The 19,657-nt window shown below is 42.7% G+C and overlaps 1 protein-coding gene across 1 annotated transcript in view; it reads left to right on the top strand.

The window, feature by feature from the left end:
• The window catches only part of lrpprc (leucine-rich pentatricopeptide repeat containing), a 140,802-nt gene that overhangs the window by 93,457 nt on the left and 27,688 nt on the right, over window positions 1–19,657 (top strand). Inside the window, exons 26-29 of the mRNA XM_063055649.1 lie at window positions 452–520; window positions 754–844; window positions 12,393–12,535; window positions 15,746–15,881. Of these exons, the coding sequence (XP_062911719.1) occupies window positions 452–520; window positions 754–844; window positions 12,393–12,535; window positions 15,746–15,881 (439 nt within the window). The remainder of the gene's footprint in view (window positions 1–451; window positions 521–753; window positions 845–12,392; window positions 12,536–15,745; window positions 15,882–19,657) is intronic.

Below are 19,657 nucleotides of genomic sequence, written 5' to 3'. Positions count from 1 at the left end.
TAAATAATTTTAGAAGCTCGTTTCTGCAACCTGATTGCAAATATTACAATTAAATTAATTTGAAAAATTCTTCAATGAAGTATATGAAATATAATTTGTAAACCACCCAGGCTTGTTTGTCAAATGATGTGAATTCATAAGATTTCTATTAAATTATATACTAAGCATCTAAAGCTCCACTAAATATCCTGAAGCTGCATAGGTGATGTATGGCAGCAAACTGTCTGATTTTTAAAACTCCATGTGCAGCTAAACTCCAGCCATGTTTTGTGTGCAATTTTGAATTAGGATTTGTCCCCTGCTAATTGTTAGTAAAATCATTAGTTTCCCTTAATCACATTCCTGAGCACAGAATTGCCATCTGATATAAGTGATAAATGAAACATATGAGGAAATGTGTTAAATTTGATTTGATGTTATTGTCTCTTGTAAATAATTCTTTTTCTTGCAGACACCTGGCCTGAGAGCGCGCCCAGGGAGACTTCAGTGGTTTGCTGAGAAATGCATGGCTTCAAATCAGGTAGGTCAGCTGTGTGGTTTCACTTAATCAAACTTCAGTTGAAAATTGAGATGGCATGGGGGAAATGGAAGCTGAGAGATACTGAATGACACTTTGTTTGCATGTATAACATCCAAATAGTAATTAGTCCCTTTCTAAAAAGGTGCTTTCTTTATTGTATTTGGGAAATCTTAAATGATACATCCATTAAGAAATTTAAGAGTCATTTGCAAAATTTTCATTTTTGTTTTTAGGTTGAAGCTCTTGAGAATATGGTGGAAATGACCCAGAAACTATTTGAATGTGACAGGGATCAAATGTACTATTATCTTATGAAGTTTTGCAGTAAGTGGACATCTTTTAATTTGTCACTGATCTTGAGGACCACTGGAGATAATATTGTACATAAAGACTTTTTTTCCAGAAATCTTTGACGCTCAACATAGCAACATTTCTGATCACGATTGACCTGATTCTGAAGAGTAGATGAGGCTAGCTACAACATTAAAGCTTTCCATCAGAATAGCCAAAAAATTTTAATTATAATGTACTTTCTGACATCTTACACTTGGCTTGTCCCACTGTAACTCTTTAACACATTCATTTTATTCCTCCTTGAATGAAAGGGATCGGCCAGAAGAGAATTGAGCTTTTACTGACCTTTGTCATCATTAATTTAGTAAATATAAAAGCTGGGGGATGGTTTGCTTTGTTTACAGGAATGTTTCATCTTACAAACTTTAATCCGGAAAATATATTTTTGAGAGTCATTCAAAGATTCAAAAAACTTTATTGTCATTCTAACCGTACATCAGCTCTGCAGGGCAGAATGAGACAGCGTTTCTCAGGAGCAGTGCAATCATAACATAAACGCAACACTAAATAATAACGTGACAATAAATAGTAAAACACAACAGCCACATGTCAGTTAAAATCAAGTCATAAGTGTCCAGTGCAAGTTAAAAGTGTCCAAAGCAGAGTCAGGTGGAGCAGCTATTTAGCAGTCTGACTGCCTGTGGGAGGAAGCTGTTTAGTAGCCTTGTGGTTTTAGTTTTGATGCTCCTGTAACGTTTGCCTGATGGCAGAAGAACAAACAGTTCATGGAGAGGGTGTGAGGGGTCTTTAATGATGTACCGTGTCTTCTGGAGGCATCGACTCTGAAAGAGGTCTTGGACAGAAGGTAGGGAGACCCCAATAACCTTCTCTGCTCCCCTAACCACCCTCTGCAAGGCTTTTTTGTCGACAGCAGTGCAGCTGGAGTACCAGGTTGTGATGCAAAAGGTCAGCACACTCTCAACCACACCTCTGTAGAATGTAGTTAAGATGTTAGTGGGGAGTGATGCTTATTTAAGCTGCCTCAGAAAGTGCAATCTCTGCTGGGCCCGTTTCACAATCCCAGTGGTGTTCCTGGACCAGGTGAGATTGTCCGAGATCTGCACCCCAAGGAATGTGATGTTTTCCACTCTCTCCACTGTGGAGCCGCTGATGCTGAGGGGTGTGTGCTCAGGCTGAGACCGTCTGAAATCGACAATCATTTCCTTGGTTTTGGTGACATTAGGCATCAAGTTGTTATCACTGCACCAGCTCTCTAGGTGTTTGACCTCCTCCCTGTACATTGTTTCATCATTTTTGCTGATGAGCCCCACCACTGTGGTGTCATCAACAGATTTAATGATCAGGTTCTCCTTGAATCTGGCTGCACAGTCATGTGTTAGCAGTGCAAACAGCAATGGGCTAAGCACACAGCTTTGTGGGGACCCAGTGCTCAGTATGATGGAGTCAGAGATGTTCCTGGCAACACGGACTGACTGTGGTCTCTCTGTCAAGAAATCCAGAATTCGGCGACACATGGCAGTGCTAAGGCCAAGCAGCGACAGTTTCTCCACTAGTCTCTGCGGGATGATGGTATTGAATGCTGAACTGAAATCAATGTACAGGATTCTGGCATAGGTGTCTTTGTTGTCCAAGTGAGAGAGAACTGTGTACAGTGTGGTGGATATTGCGTCCTCCGTGGAGCGATTTGGACGATAAGCAAACTCCGTGTTTGCTCTGGATCAATGATTGGAGCCGGCTGGTCAGATGGTAAAAAGGGACTGGCTCTCCCCCTTGCTGTAGTGTTTGATGCTTCAAAGTGTGCAAAGAAATTGTTAAGCCTGTCTGGAAGAGAGGCGTCGCTGTCATCAGTTTTCTGCCTGATCCAGTAGTCTGTCAGAGCTTTAATTCCCTGCCACATCCATCTGGTGTCACTTGTGTCACAGAAGTGTCCATGTATTTTGCCCGCGTAGGCCCTTTTCGCTTTCCTGATCCCTAGTGAAAGTGCAGACCTGGCTGAGCGAAGCGCACTCCTGTCTCCCAATCTGTAGGCTGTGTCACGGGCCTTCAGTAGTGAACGCACCTCTGTTGTCATCCATGGCTTTTTACAACCACGTGCGGTGAAGGTTTTCATCACAGTGACATCCTCCGTGCACTTGGCTATGTAGCTGATTACTGCCGTCGCATACTCCTCAATGTCTGTATGGTCATCATAGGAGGCTGCTGTTCTGAATATGTCCCAGTCTGTGTGCAAAAAAACAGTCTTGTAGTGCTGAGGCTGCTCCTTTTGGCCAGATCCTTATCTCTCTTTTCTCTGCTCTCACACGTTTAAGCAGTGGTTTATATGCTGGTGTTAGCATGACAGATAGGTGGTCAGCGTGGCCAAGATGGGGGCGGGGGGGTGGGGGCTGCTTTGTATGCCTGTGGTGTGTTGGTATAAACCAAGTCCAGTGTGTTGTCTCCCCTGGTTTTGAAATCCACATATTACAAGAATTTGGGGAACACAGTCTTTAAGCTGGTGTGGTTAAAGTCCCCAATAACCACCACAAAGCTGTCAGGATGTGTAGTCAGTAGCTCACTGATGGCTTCATGTAGGCCTCCCAGTGCTTCGTTAGCATTAGCCTTAGCATTGGCACTGGGAGCTACGTAAACAGCTGCCACAAGCATGATGGTGAATTCCCTCGGCAGATAGAACGGCCGGCATTTCACAATGAGAAATTCAGCTGGCGGTGAGCAGTGTTTAGCAGCTACTGTAGCGTTCACACACCAGTCTTTGTTTATATAAATACACAGACCTCCTCCTCAGCTCTTACCGGAGCTAGCTGCCTCTCTGTCCGCACGGAACGATGTCATTCCCTCTAGCTGTATCGCCGCGTCCGGTATGTTGTCATGGAGCTAGGATTCTGTTAAGACATACACACAGCAGTCTTTAAATTCCTTGCATGTTTCTCTCAGCAGACGCAGCTCATCCAGCTTGTTGTCGATGAAGTGGACATTTGAGAGCAGGAGGGACGGTACCGCTGACCTGGTGGGGTTAGCTTTTAGTCTAGCATGGATGCCGGCCCTCTTACCCCTCCTCTGTCTTCTCTCACAGCATTTTCGCTTCCACTTCCCTCAGGAAACAGCCGGCTTGGTAGTGGATAGTAGTCTGTAGCGGCGTAAACTGTCCATGTCACACCAGAACTCGTCAGTTTTTCCGACATAGTATGCCCTGATGTTAATGAGCATATTCCGACTGTATGTTATGCCTCCAGGACAAACAGAACAAACACTAGATACACTTATCACTCCCCGAGGGGCTGCTGCGTCCATGCGCGCTGCCATCTTGAATTCTTTTAACAGATTACTGATTTTACATGCTGGTTTATAGTTTTATAGTACTAACCATGTGTTCCACAGACTTGTGAGATTTGTAGTTATTGTTACACTTTCCTAGTTACCCTGTATGTTTGCTATAGAGGATAGGAGGTTGGTACTGGTAAGAACATCCACTGTAAACAATTTACCAATTTCTGAAGCTGATTTGTCTTTGTGTTCAAAGTTCAGAATTGGTGAATAAGTCATCTGCTGTCTCCTTTAATTCTAGTATGCCCCCAAGATCTGGAGTCCATCTGAAGCTTGTCACAAATAGAATAGAGTCTGTTACATTATACTTCATAGGCTGATAGTGTGTTGTGGACAGTGGGCTCTTTCAGCTGAGCATCTCTGACTTGAAGCATTTTGCTAATTGCTTTTTGTCTTCATTCGTCGACAGTGTCCAACAAGCCTTTGCCTTCTCTGGAACAAAGATGGGGATGGCTACACACACTAAAAGTTATGGAAATGATAAACACTACATATTAACAGAATAAACAGAAAATGTATACATATCTTGAAAAGACTTTGTAGTGGAGCAGCAAATCAGACCTGCTAAGTTCTTCCAACATTTTGTGTGTGTTTCTCTGGATTTCCATTATCTACAGAATCTCTTATGTTTAAGGGTGGTGAGATAGATTCTGCGTGGCCAAGTGGTTAGGGCGTTGGGCTCACAATCTGAAGGCTGTGGGGTCAAGTCTTGGCCAGATACAGCGTGTTTTGTCTTTGAGCAAGGCACTTAACGACACATTGCTCCAGTCCAGGTGAAGATGGGTACCAGCAAATGCTGGGGGTTAATCTTGCGATAGACTGGCGTCCTAACCGGGGGGGGAGAGTCTCGTACTCTCAGTCACTTCACACCACAGAAACCAGCATAAACACTGGCCTGATGGGCCACAAGGCTCAGGACAGACTTCAACTTAAAAGATAGATTCTGCAGTGGTTCCTGCTGATGATGTCAGGTGTGACCCCACTGTTTACAAGTGAAAGGATATAGCAAACTAGGAACTTAACTTGTTCTTAACTTAATCTTAATAAAGGCATCAGTTAGTCTTGCGAGACCATGGATCTGCGCCTGGAAAGCCTTCACTCTCGAGGGTGCAGGCCTGGGCAAGGTTGTATGGAAGACCAGCAGTTGCCCATGCTGCAAGTCTCCCCTCTCCACGACACCAATGTTGACCAAGGGAAGGGCATTAAAACCCATACAGCTTGGCACCAGTGTCGTCGCAGAGCAATGTGTGATTAAGTGCCTTGCTCAAGGGCACAACACGTTGCCTCGGCTGGGGCTCGAACTCACAACCTTCAGGTCACTAGTCCAATGCCTTAACCACTTGGCCACGTGCCCACACGAACCTACTCAGAATTTTGTCATCAGATTTAAATGTTACTCCAGTTTAAATGGTTAAAAATATTATTATTATTCCAAATTGTCAACGAGTGAAACCATCTTTCTGGTCCAAGAAACTACTTCACCATAACCTTGGCTTTCTTTTTTAGTATTAGTTTTTTGTGTAGTTTTATTCTTCTTGTTCTATGTTGCTTAACCAGTGCAGCCTCACAAAGCATAACATTTTGCTTTTATTTTGAGAAGCCAGAAGAAGAAAACTTAAACAAGAGTTACTTCAGAATCGCTCTACTTTATATTTAAAAGAACGTTTTATGCTATTGACACACAGGCTTAGTTTATAATGCCTGAGCTGGAAGGTCTGAGTTACGGGAAGAGGTTGGCCATGCTGGATCTTTATCTCAAAGAGGAAGAAGCATTCTAAAGGAAAGATGATACAACTGTGGCTAACAAGAGAAAGCCAAAGAGGGGGCATATAATAGAACACAAATTAGTGGGAAGTTAGAGGATTGGGGAGCTTTTGAGAACCAACAGAAGACAACTAAAAAAGTCATTAAGAAGGTAAATATGGAATACAAAAGTAAGCTGGCCAATAGTGTTAAAGAGGATACCAAAAGTTTCTTCAGATACAGAAAATGCAAAGGAGAGGCAAGACTGAATATCGGACCACTGGCAAACAATGCTGGAGGGGTAGTAATGGGGAACAATGAAATGATGGACAAATTGTATGAGTATTTTGCATCAGTCTTCACTGTGGGAGATAGGAGCGGTATGGTGGAAGTTCCATGCATCAGGGGTCATGAAGTGCGTGAAGTTACCATAACTAAGGAATAAGTTCTTGGGAAGCTGAAATGTCTGAAGGTAGATAAGTCATCTGGACCAAATGGTGTGCACCCTAGGGTTCTGAAAGAGGTGGCTGAAGAGATTGTGAAAGTATCAGTAATGATGTTTCAAGAATCACTAGATTCTGGAATGGTTTCAGAAGACTGGAAAATTGCAGATGTCACTCCACTGTTCAAGAAAGGAGAGAGGCAGAGGAAAGGAAACTATAGACGAGTTAGTCAATGTTTGGGAAGGTGTTGGAGTCGATTATTCAGGATGAGGTATCAGGGTACTTGGAGGTATATGATAAAATAGGCTGTAGTTAGCATGGTTTCCTCAAGGGAAAATCTTGCCTGACAAATCTGTTGGAATTATTTGAAGAGCTAACAAGCAGGATGGACAAAAAAGAATCAGTTGATGTTGTGTACTTGAATTTTGGGAAAGCCTTTGACAAGTTGTCACACATGAGGCTGCTTAACAAGCTATGAGCCCATGGTATTACAGGGAAGATTCTAGTATGGATAAAGTAGTGGTTGATTAACAGGAGGCAAAGTGTAGGAATAAAGGGAGCCTTTTTTCCCTGGCTGCTGGTGACTTGTGGTGTCCCACAACGGTCTGTGTTGGGACCAATTTTTTTACGTTATACATCACTGATTTGGACGATGGAACTGATGGTTTTGTTGCAAAATTTGCAGACAGTACGAAGATAATTGGGGGGACAGGTAGTTTTGAGGAAGTAGAGAGGTATAGAAGTTCTGAGACGGATTAGGAGAATGAGCAAAGAAGTGGCAGATGGAATACAGCATTGGGAAATGTATGGTCATGCACTTTGGTAGAAGAAATGAAAGGGGTGGCTATTTTCAAAAGGGAAAGAGAATACAAAAAAACTGAGGTGCAAAGGGACTTGGGAGTCCTTATGCAGGATTCCCTAAGGGTTAATTTGCAAGTTGAGTCTGTGGTGAGGTAGGCAAATGTAATGTCAGCATTCATTTCGAGAGGACTAGAATATAGAAGCAAGGATGTATGTTGAGACTGTATAAGCACTGGTGAGGCCTCACTTAGAGATTGTGAGCACTGTTGGGCCCCTTATCTTAGAAAGGATGATCTGAAACTGCAGAAGTTTCAAAGAAGGTTTGTGGAGTTTCCAGGATTGAATGGCTTGTCATATGGAGAGCATTTGCTGGCTCTGGGCCTGTATTCACTAGAATTCAGAAGAATGAGGGGTGACCTCACTGAAACCTATTGAATGGTGAAAGGCCTTGATAGAGTAGACGGGGAGAGGATGTTTGCTGTGGTGGGTGAGTCTGAGACCAGAGGACACAGCCTCAGAATAGAGGGGTGTCGTTTTAGAGCAGAGGTAAGGAGGAATTTCTTTAGCCAGAGAGTAGTGAATCTTTGGAATTCCTTGCCACACGCAGATGTGGAGGCCAAGTCTTTATGTATATTTAAGGCAGAAGTTGATGATTCTTGATTGGTCAGGGCATGAAGGGATACAGGGCGAAGGCTGAAGATTGGGGCTGAGAGGAAGATTAAGTCAGTCAAGGTGAAATGATGGAGCTGACTCGATAGGCCAAGTGGTCTAATTATGCCCTTATATCTTGTGGTTTTATGGCCCCGGATTGCAGGAGAGTGAGGGATGACCTCACAAAAGTTGATAAATCATGAGTGGTATGGATAAGGTGGACTGTCATAGTTTTTCCCCCCAGGAAAGTCCAATATTATACAGGGCACAGATACAGGATAAGCAGGGAGAGATTGAGAAGATGTCTGGAATGTACGACTGGAGGAAGTCATCATTGGAAAGTGGGACTAATGGGGAAGATGGGCTTGGCAACATCCAGCTGTTTCTGTGCTATATTACTCTATTTTCTGGTGAATTATGTATCCCGCTTTTAAGCTATTATTATTAATTGGGAGAATTTTTTTAAAAAGTTACAACTTTTTGAAATTTGCCACTTCCTAATTTAAGGCTCTCCCTTTCCTGCCATTTCAAAGCAAGGTTCCAAATGTAGTCTTTGGGGCTGGCATCAGCTCATTACTGAACAAAAATCGTGAATTATGGAATAAATTCTAGCATCAAATACTGAAGTACTTAGTTTCTAAATTCCTTTGAGAATATGCCAAAGTGCTTTACAGTTAGTGAAGTGCTTTTGAAGTGTAATCACTGTTGTGATGTAGGATAATCAGCAATCACTTTACTTGCATCAAACAGCGGAGCAATAATGACCAGGTAGGAGGCAAGAATTTTTGCTTTAACATTTTACAGATTTTTTTTCTTGTTTGCTGTTGAAAGGTTAATCAGAAATCTGATGGCTGAACATGCAGTAAGGTGCTGGAGAGTTCCTGTACGATGCCAGTTTTATCCCCTGCTTCTGCCTGTGTATGCCACACTGAAGCACGATTGAATCAATGCACAGTAGTCTCAAAAATGGCAATCAAAACATGTTTTGATATAATGTTTTCAAATAACTGTCTTCCAAAATTGACCATAACAAAATAAGTGATATTTTCTTTTACCCTGCAATGGACTCCACTATCAACACTGCCCTCAACAACATTTTATGCATGTCTGCCCTCACCCCGTCCCCCTGCCACCCCACTAGGGATAGGGTTCCTCTTGTCCTCGCTGTGGTACACCCCAGCCTCTGCGTCCAGGACATAATTCTCCAAAATTTCCACCACCTTCAATGGGGTTCCACCACCAAGTACATTTCTTTCCCCCCCCCCACCCCTTTCTGCTTTCTGCAGGGATCACTCCCTCGTCCATTTGTCCCTCCCCACTGATCTTCCTCCTGGCACTTAACCTTGCAAGCGGAACAAGTGCTACACCTCACTACCATTCAGGGCCCCAAAGTCTCCTACCAGGTGAGGCGACATTTCACCTGTGAGTCTGTTAGGGTCATCTACCGTATCCGGTGCTCCCGGTGAGGCCTCCTGCAAACCCGTGAGACCCAACGCAGATTGGAAGACTGCTTCACCGAGCACCTACGCTCCATCCGCCAGAAAAAAGTTGGATCTCCCAGTGGCCACCCATTTTAATTCCATTCCCCATTCCAATATGTCGGTCCTCCTCTACTGTCACAAACAGGCCACACTCAGGTTGGAGGATCAACACATTATATTCCGTCTACGTAGCCTCCAACCTGATAGCATGAACATCAATTTCTCAAACTTCCAGTAATGCCCCCCAACCCCCCTTCACCATTCCCCATTCCCTTTTCCCCCTCTCACCAAATCTCCTTACCCACCTGTCACCTCCCCTTTTCTTTCTTCCATGGCCTTCTGTCCTCTGATGGCCTATCATATTCCCCCTTCTCCAGCACCTGTATCTTTTTAACCAATCACCTTCCTAGCTCCTTGTTTTACCCCACCCCCCAAGCTTCTAACTCTGACTCCTCATCTTTTATTTCTCCAGTCCTGATGAAGGGTCTCGGCCCCACCATACCCGGGAGGTTGGGATGTCTTGTCCCGATCTGTGTGAATACTGTGTAATTACTGCCCCCATGCCATCGCCTGTTGGCAAGAAGTAACAGACCTTACACTGCATACAATTATAAAGAAAGTATACTTATGAATGTTTACTTAACTAAACTGTCGTTAAAGAAGAAAGAAAAAAAGGGAAAAAAAATAAAAGACCCATCATAATTAAAACAGTCAAATATGCACGGGTTGGAGCACAAATCTTCCAAAATCTGATGTGTACGATGTACCTATTTACTGATCACCGGTAGGGTTTTCCCTCTTGCACTCCATCGAATCATGCATTCCTGTTGGATTGAATCCTACGGCCGGTTCTCTTGAGCTTCTTCTCTCCGTCTCCTGCTGAAAAGACCTCCGACCCACCTCTGAGTCCATCACAAAACCTCTCCTCAGCATTCTCTGGAACCTTCTCCCAGTTCCACCATCCTGGTTAAATGACACTACATTCCTAATCATGAGCATCATAACCCCTTATCTTTAACAGTAACCCAATCACTACCAGCAGAACACACTGCTTCTACAGAAAACCATAACATGAAATACCCTGCAACATTAGCAGTAAAATCTTAAACAGGGTGTTACACTGGGATTTCTAGCATCTGCAGATTTCCTCTTGTTAGTCATAGTCATACTTTATTGATCCCGGGGGAAATTGGTTTTCGTTACAGTTGCACCATAAATAATTAGTAATAAAAACCATAAATAGTTAAATAGTAATATGTAAATTATGCCAGTAAATTATGAAATAAGTCCAGGACCAGCCTATTGGCTCAGAGTGTCTGACCCTCCAAGGGAGGAGTTGTAAAGTTTGATGGCCACAGGCAGGAATGACTTCCTGTGACACTCTGTGCTGCATCTTGGTGGAATGAGTCTCTGGCTGAATGTACTCCTGTGCCCACCCAGTACATTATGTAGTGGATGGGAGACATTGACCAAGATGGCATGCAACTTAGACAGCATCCTCTTTTCAGACACCACCGTCAGAGAGTCCGGTTCCATCCCCACAACATCACTGGCCTTACGGATGAATTTGTTGACTCTGTTGGTGTCTGCCACCCTCAGCCTGCTGCCCCAGCACACAACAGCAAACATGATAGCACTGGCCACCACAGACTCGTAGAACATCCTCAGCATCGTCTGGCAGATGTTAAAGGCCCTCAGTCTCCTCAGGAAATAGAGACAGCTCTGACCCTCCTTGTAGACCGCCTCAGTGTTCTTTGACCAGTCCAGTTTATTGTCAATTCGTATCCCCAGGTATTTGTAATCCTCCACCATGTCCACACTGACCCCCAGGATGGAGACAGGGGTCACCGGTACCTTAGCTCTCCTCAGGTCAACCACCAGCTCCTTAGTCTTTTTCACATTAAGCTGCAGATAATTCTGCTCACACCATGTGACAAAGTTTCCTACTGTAGCTCTGTACTCAGCCTCATCTCCCTTGCTGATGCATCCAACTATGGCAGAGTCATCCGAAAACTTCTGAAGATGACAAGACTCTGTGCAGTAGTTGAAGTCCGAGGTGTAAATGGTGAAGAGAAAGGGAGACAAGACAGTCCCCTGTGGAGCCCCAGTGCTGCTGATCACTCTGTCGGACACACAGTGTTGCAAGCACACGTACGGTGGTCTGCCAGTCAGGCAATCAAGAATCCATGATACCAGGGAAGCATCCACCTGCATCGCTGTTAGCTTCTCCCCCAGCAGAGCAGGGCGGATGGTGTTGAACGCACTGGAGAAGTCAAAAAACATGACCCTCACAGTGCTCGCTGGCTTGTCCATGTGGGCGTAGACACGGTTCAGCAGGTAGACAATGGCATCCTCAACTCCTAGTCGGGGCTGGTAGGCGAACTGGAGGGAATCTAAGTGTGGCCTGACCATAGGCCGGAGCAGCTCCAGAACAAGTCTCGCCAGGGTCTTCATGATGTGGGAGGTCAATGCCACCGGTCGGTAGTCATTGAGGCCGCTGGGGCGCGGCGTCTTTGGCACAGGGATGAGGCAGGACGTCTTCCACAGTACAGGAACCCTCTGGAGCCTCAGGCTCGGGTTGAATACATGGCGAAGTACTCCACATAGCTGAGGGGCACAGGCTTTGAGCACCCTGGACTGACACCATCCGGTCCTGCAGCCTTGCTTGGGTTGAGACGTTTCAGCTGTCTTCTCACCTGTTCAGCTGTGAAGCCCACCGTGGTGGTTTCGTGTGGGGAAGGGGTATAGTCATGAGAGCAGGGTGGGGGACTGTGAGGAGGGGTAGGAGGGGAGAGTGGAGTATGTGTTGGTTGGGGGCCGACAACAGAAAGGACTAGTCTGATCTGATTAATGACTATTCATCAGGTGTGTAGAATCTCCATGTTATGGTATTTTCAATGTATGAATTTGTCTTCTCTGCTTCTGTAAACCACCATTACCTGGCTTTTGCACATGATGTGATTCTTGGACTGGTTGTCTACATTCTTGATTTCAGAGGTTGGGGAATGAAATTCTTTCAAATCATTTGATTATAATTTTATGTTGCTTGTCCCACCTCACTATTCACTCGAGATCTGAACTTTTGTATTATTAAGCATGTCTTCTTATTTTAAACAGAGGATGAGAATGACTGGCGAAAAGCTGATGCAACATGGACCAAAATGCAAGAGGAAAATGTGATCCCCCGAGAGCGAACACTCCGAATACTTGCTGATATACTCCGTAGCAATGGTCAAGAAATTCCATTTGAAGTTCCTGAGGTAACCGTTTTAAACTTACAAGCTTACGTTGCTTTCTTTAATGTTACCCAAAATTTAACCAAAATGTATAATTGCTGTTATCTGTTCAAGCACCAGTCAGGAACTGCAGAAGGCCAAATAGTCCTCTGGCCCCTTGCATTTCATGCCCTGCTTAATCTCATAAAATATCATTGAGGGCCATGCATCTATAACTTGGATGTGTAATTCTCTACTCTTTTATCATCAGTATGTATACTTTTTTAGAATATCTCACTTTTTGACATACCCCACCAATCAGATTCTATTTTCTTCCCTTTTTGTTGCTTCTGATTTCCTTACCAAGTGCTAAATCAACATAATTTTCCCCTTGTTCCATAAATGATGGTGCACATAATTTCAGACAGTACTGATAGTTAACTTCTGGGGAGAAAAGGACCTACAAGTGAAGTAAGCTTCCAAATGAAAAATGAAGTACTTCTGGTGGGATGATAGTGTTGAATGGTTGCTTATCTGCAGACCTGAATATTAGTTTGACTATGAGATATATACAGTAGCTTACTCTTTGAAATAATGGATTAAGGAGGGGTTGTACCGTATGTTAAGCTTTTTCTGTCTTGGGAGTTTTGGAAGCAACATTTAGGAATAATCTCAAAAATGTATCCACCTTATTCTTTGTGTAAAGTAGTGAATGAAAATCCTTGAACTACATAACATTTAGTCAATATCTGTGGAAAGAGAAACATATTTAACTTTTCTTATCAAAGATCCTTCGTCAGAATTAGTGAAGAGAGAAAACATATTAGATTTATGTAACAGAGAAGGCGGGAGATGAATGGATAGGACAAAGGAAATATTTCTTGTAGGGTAATGTCAAGTTATGCCATGGGAATAAGTAATGTGGTTGAGGAATTAATATTAGCAGTTAGAGAAAGGAAATGCATCAAAGCAAAGTAGGGACTCTAAAGCAGGACAGGCAATGGTAATGGAAGACAAAAACAGCCAATATTACATGAGATGCTGCAGATGCTGGAAATCTTGAGCAACACACACACACACAGTACTGGAGGAACTTGGCAAGTCAGGCACTATCTCTGGAATGAATAAACACTCGATGTTTTGGACTAAGAACCTTCCTTTGGACTCGAAAGGAAGGGGGAAGGAGCTAGAATGAGAAAGTGGGAGATGTAGGTGACATTGGAGACCAGGTGAGGGGGAAGATAGGTGGGTGGGGGAGTGGGAATGAAGTAAGAAACTGGGAGAGTACAGGTGGAAGAAGTAAAGGTTATTGTAGATTACAGGGGGATCTTGATCACTTAGCGAAGTAGGCTGAATAGTGGCAAGTAGATTTTAATACAGTTAACTGTGAGGTGATGTGTTTTGGAAAGTCAAATCAACGTAGGTACTATGATTATTAGGGCACTCGGGAATGTGTTAGAATAGTAGAATCTCATTAAAAGTTCATTAAAAATTCCGCTTGCAGGTAGACTGGGTAGTGACAAAGTTGTTTTAGCATGCTGACCTTAATCAGTCAGGGCATGGAGTATAGGTGTTGGGATATTATGTTGCAGTTGTATAATTCTTTGATGAGGCTGCTCTTGGAGTACTGTAAACTGTTTTGGTCACCCTATGATGTGAAAAAGAGCAGGAAAAATTTATGAGGATGTAACCAGGACCAGAGGGCCTGAATTATGGGGAGACGTTAGCCAGGGTAGGTCTTTATTCCTTGGAATGTCGGAGAATGAGCAATGAAATGCTTAACGTTACAAGAGGCATGGGTAAGGTGGAAGGTAACAGTCTTTTCCCCAGCATTGTGAAGTCCAGAAGTAGGAGGCATTGAATTAGGATGAAAGTGGAAAGATTTAAAGGTATCAGAGTCACAGCTTTTTCACACAGTGTTAAGTATTTGGAATGAGCTACCAGAGGAAGTGATTGAGGCAGGTAAATAGTATCTTTTACATGGAGGGGCAGGGCTTGGAGGGGTATGGGCTGAATTCAGGAAATTGGGACTAGCTGGGTAGGCATGGGTGAAAGGGCTTGTCTATTGCTCGATGACTGACTGTGGTTTTGGTATCAGCTGTTGATGCTTTATGATGTTTTAAATCATAAACATAAGAGATTCTGCATATGCAACACATGCATTCCTCTCCATAGAGCTAGCTGCCTGACCTGCTAAATTCCTCCAGCATTCTGTGTGTAATGTTTTCAAGTACTTTTTTGCATTTCACATTTTTATTTGTTAGATTAAAACTCACTTCAGTCCATATATCTTATTATTGTAGTTTAAATTTTGGATTCTTAATCCAAAATAATAAAAGATATTTTAGATTCCAATGCACAAAATACTGGAGGACTTCAGCATCTATGGAAAAGAGTAAAGAGTTGATGTTTCAGGCTGGGATCCTTCTTCGGAGCTGTACATGGATTCCAATGTTTGCTTTTAGTTTTATGCTACATGAGCTTAAAACCTATAACTATTTCTCTTTTTTTTTTGCTGTTTGTGGTTTGACTAACACTCCTTTGTTGGATTTGTTTTAGTTTTTCTTTCCTGTGTCATTCTGTCATTATTTGGTTAGGCTTAGCCATTTTGAAATTCTGTTCAAATTACATTTTAAATTTGCATTCTTTATATTCAGTCTTGGTTTATTGAATAATGTTGTTTGAGCTTGTTTCCTGCACCTCCACAACTACTTTCTCGAAGACAGCTGCATAATCTGTTGTCTGTTAATTGTTTACAATATTTTAAAGTAAACAGACAATTTTAATATGCCAATTTTAAATTCTGCCTGCCGGCATAAATGGGCAGGATTTCCAAGGGTTTAAAGTTGACTAGAAATTAGCTAACTTGAAGGATGAGTTAATTTTACAATCTTACGAATGATAAGCTTATCTGTTTGTTGGTTGTTGGAGGGATATGTGTTTTAGTGCATGAATCACAAAAAGGAAACCACTAATATGTTCTTGATTTCCAAATGCTGTTGCACTAATGGTTAGAAGATAACTGTTGATTTAGTTAATACTGTGGAATGATGGGACCATGGGCTCATCCATGTATGGCTTGATCAATCATGCAATAGATAGATTGAAACTACTTCTGAAATTCAGTACCATCATAAACAGAGGGTGCCTGTCGAATGGAGTGAAAAGTGAGAGCCAGTAGTGTTTTCTTTGACTAATGTGTCGGAAGCTGTTTTCTGTATTTAATAAATGCAACATATTATATTTGTTACTCAGACATGGTATGAGGATGCCACAGCAACCAGTTCATCTTCTGTTGGTCGAAGTGCAAGAATTCCTGATGTGCCGGCTGACTATGCCGGTGACTATCAACGCCGACTGCTCATGCTTTCCAAGAAGAATAATATTCAAGGTACAGTTTGCAATAAGTTTTTAGACCCAAATTGATATTATTTCCAAATACATATTGAAGCAAAATTTAAAGGTTTCAACTGATGATATGAAAATAGGTGGAATGGCAATCAGAATGAAGATATTGTGATTTTGTAACAGGATGTAGATGGATTGAGTAGTTGGGTGAAAACCTGGCAAATGAAGTTTGAAGTTGGGAAGTGTGAGGTCTTGCATTTCCATTGAAGGAATCGAAAGATGGATAATTATCCAAATAGAGAGTGACTGCAATTGGGCTAGGTTCAGAGGGAAGTGTGTGTTTTAGTACATTAAACCCAAAAAAGTTAACAAGTAGGTCTAATAAATGATTAATAAGGAAAATGATGTTTTGCCTTTTATTGCAAATTGATTGGGATTGAAGAAAAGGGAAGATTTGTTATAGTTGTACAGAGTGTTGGTGAGAGTACACCTGGAATTCTGTGAATAGTTTTAGTCTCCTGACCTACAAATATAAATGCATTGGAAGCAGTCCAAAAGATTCCACCAGCCTATTTCCTCAGGTAGATTAGTCCTTCCAAGTGTAGCTAAATGGTTTGGGCCTGTATTGAGGAAACAAAAGAATCAGGGATATTAGTCAGATGTAAAAGTTCCCATTGGGACTTGATAGGTTACATGTCGAGATGTTTTCATTGGTGGGAGAGTCATGAACAAGGGATGAAGCTATAAAATAAGAGACTGGTCATTTAAAACAGGTGTGTAAAAAATTTCTTGGGTAGTGAATGTCTGGAATTCACTGCTCCTAAGGATAATGGAGGGCATATCAGGAGATATATTTAAAAGATCGAGAAATTGAGGGCTGTGAGAAACTGGCACAGAAGAGGTGATGAGACCAGCACAGATCAGCCATGATCATACTGAGTGGTGGGGCCTAGTGACTTCGTCCTGTTCATTGTATTCTTGTTTATTTGGTCGTGCTTCCTGTCTGTAATAGAAAATCTGAAAATGTTTAAATTTGGCTAAATTACAAAAGGTAATGTTTTCCTTGGATTTTGGCTATGTAACCCAACAAAATCATTGGCTTGTAGACTTGTATAGAATTAGAAATACAACATGGGTGAATACAAGCCTTAAGTCCAGTCTCTAACCACCTTCAGGACATAAAAGAAGAAAATTGCATTATAGAGAAAATGTAGCCCATCCTGTGACAGCTTATCCACCGATGTCTATTATAAACCCACAGATTCTCACAGCTACCTGGTTTATACCTCATCCCATCCTGTTACTAGTAAAAATGCCATCCCCTTCTCTCAATTCCTCCGTCTCCGCCACACCTGCTTTTAGAATGAGGCTTTTCATTCTAGAATGAATGAGATGTCCTCCTTTTTCAAAGGAAGGGGCTTCCCTTCCTCCAGCATCAATGTTGCCCTCAACCGCTTCTCTTCCATTTCACGCACATCTGCTCTTATCCCATCCTCCTGCCACCCTATCAAGGATAGGATTCCTCTTGTCTTCACCGACTACCCCACCAGCTGCCATGTCCAGCACATGATTCTCCAAATCTCTGCCACCTCCAACTGGATCCGACCATCAAGCACATTTTCCCCCTACCCCCCACTTTCTGCTTTCCGCAGGGATCGTTCCCTACACGACTCCCTTGTCCATTCATCCCTCCCCATGATCTCCTTCCTGGCACTTATCCTTGCAAGTGGAACAAGTGCTGCACCTGCCTGTACACCTCCTCCCTCGCTACCATTCAGGGCCCTAAACACTCCTTGCAGGTGAGAAGAGATTTCATATGTGAGTCTGTTGGGGACATATACAGGTTTCCCCCACTATCCGAAGGTAGAGCGTTCCTATGAAACCGTTCGTAAGCCGAAATAGTGTAAAGCGAAGAAGCAATTACCATTGATTTTTATGGGAAAAATTTTTGAGCGTTCCCAGACCCAAAAAAATAACCTACCAAATCATACCAAGTAGCACGTAAAACCTAAAATAACACTAACATATAGTAAAAGCAGGATTGATATGATAAATACAGGCGCAGCGAAAATCTCACGCAAGCCCTCTGGACGGAAGTACTCTCTCCAGTAACCTTTAAGCTATGAAGCTGCTGTCGCCTCAAAAACCGATCAAACCACCCATAACTACCTTTAAACTCCACTTTCGCAAAAATGTCTTTCATTTATATTGGAAAAACTTTTACGTGTTCCCAGACCCGAAAAATAACCTACCAAATAACACATAAAAATACATGGCCTATATAAAGTAGAAATAATGTATGTACAGTGTCGTTTCACCTACCGGAATTGGGAAGACAACGAGCACACTGATGATGGTCTGTTAGGCTGAGGTTGCGGTGGTGGGAGGTACAGGAGACTGGTCACTAATGTCTTCTATGTCTGTCTGCCTCGATGTCGAAGGCCAGGGTTCGTCGTCTGCTGTGGCTGATGTGGAAGGCTTGAAAAACGACATGCTTGACTGCTTAGCCTCACACATTTTTCTATCATACAGTTCTTTGTAAGCACTCAAACCATCCTGCAAATATGCCCCAAACCTATGTGCCCTTTCAAAATTAAAGTCATACTTTTCTGCCATCATTGCAGCACTGTCAATTGCAGTGAAAATCTCACAAATGCTTCACGTTCAGTTCCTGGATGACTTCACTTCGCTACTGCGTTCGGTTTTGATTCGTGTCCTTTCCTCTTGCAATTGTATCAGCTCTTCATCTGTCAGTTCTTAGTCATGGGATGCCAAAACCTCTTCAACATCATCTTCGTCAACTTCCACAAACCCAGCCTCCTTAGCCAAAGTCACTATTGCCGTATTTATTGTTGATGGTTGGAAGCCTTTAAAATTGTTCACTGCTTCGGGTCACAGTTTCCTCCAAACGTCATGTCAGATCGAGACTGTTAGCCTATCGAGAGCATCTCCAAGGTTGACGATTGCCAATTTTATATTGTATTCTTTCCAGGTCTCTCGCAAAGACGCTTCGGAGTTGCCCTGTTTGTCAATGGTACTTAAAATAAAACGCATCACATTTTGCGTATAGTAAACAACAAGAATTCTGCAGGTGCTGGAAATTCAAGCAACACACATCAAAGTTGCTGGTGAACGCAGCAGGCTAGGCAGCATCTCTAGGAAGAGGTACAATTGACGTTTCAGGCCAAAACCGTCCTGATGAAGGGTCTCGGCCTGAAACGTCGACTGTACCTCTTCCTAGAGATGCTGCCTGGCCTGCTGCATTCACCAGCAACTTTGATGTGTGTTGCTTGCGTATAGTAAGCCTTAATTGTGGCTATTAGGCCTTGGTCGCACGGCTGCAGCAATGATGTCATATTCGGCGGTAAGAACGCAACACAAATGTTACCACCATACTCGATAATGCCAGGTGGATGAGTAGCACAATTATCGACAATCACAAGACAAGGTTATACTCTACAGTATTTTTCAACAAAAAGACTTAATGTGTTCATTCATGTACTCAGAAAAAATCCCTTGGGTGTCCCAACCGCTTGGATGTGAATGGAACACAACAGGAGTGTATTCTTATCAATGCCTTTAAGTGCCCTCGGATTTTCTGAATGGTACACTAGTGGAGGCTTAAGGACATCATCACCAGTGGCATTAATAATAGGCGTTAGGGTAAACCTGTCCTTCGATGCCTTGTGTCCCTTAGCCTGCTTTTCTTCTATTGAAATAAATGTCTTGCTTGGCAATTTTTTCCAATAAATTGCAGTTTCGTCACAGTTCAACACTTGCTTATACGAATAACCACCTTCTGTAATTATTTTCTTCAGT

The sequence above is a fragment of the Mobula hypostoma genome, chromosome 8 (genome assembly GCF_963921235.1).
Source record: "Mobula hypostoma chromosome 8, sMobHyp1.1, whole genome shotgun sequence".
NCBI classification, from domain to species: domain Eukaryota; kingdom Metazoa; phylum Chordata; class Chondrichthyes; order Myliobatiformes; family Myliobatidae; genus Mobula; species Mobula hypostoma.
The sequence above is the reverse complement of the archived record's forward strand: the minus strand, read 5'-3'. Positions and strand labels throughout refer to the sequence as shown.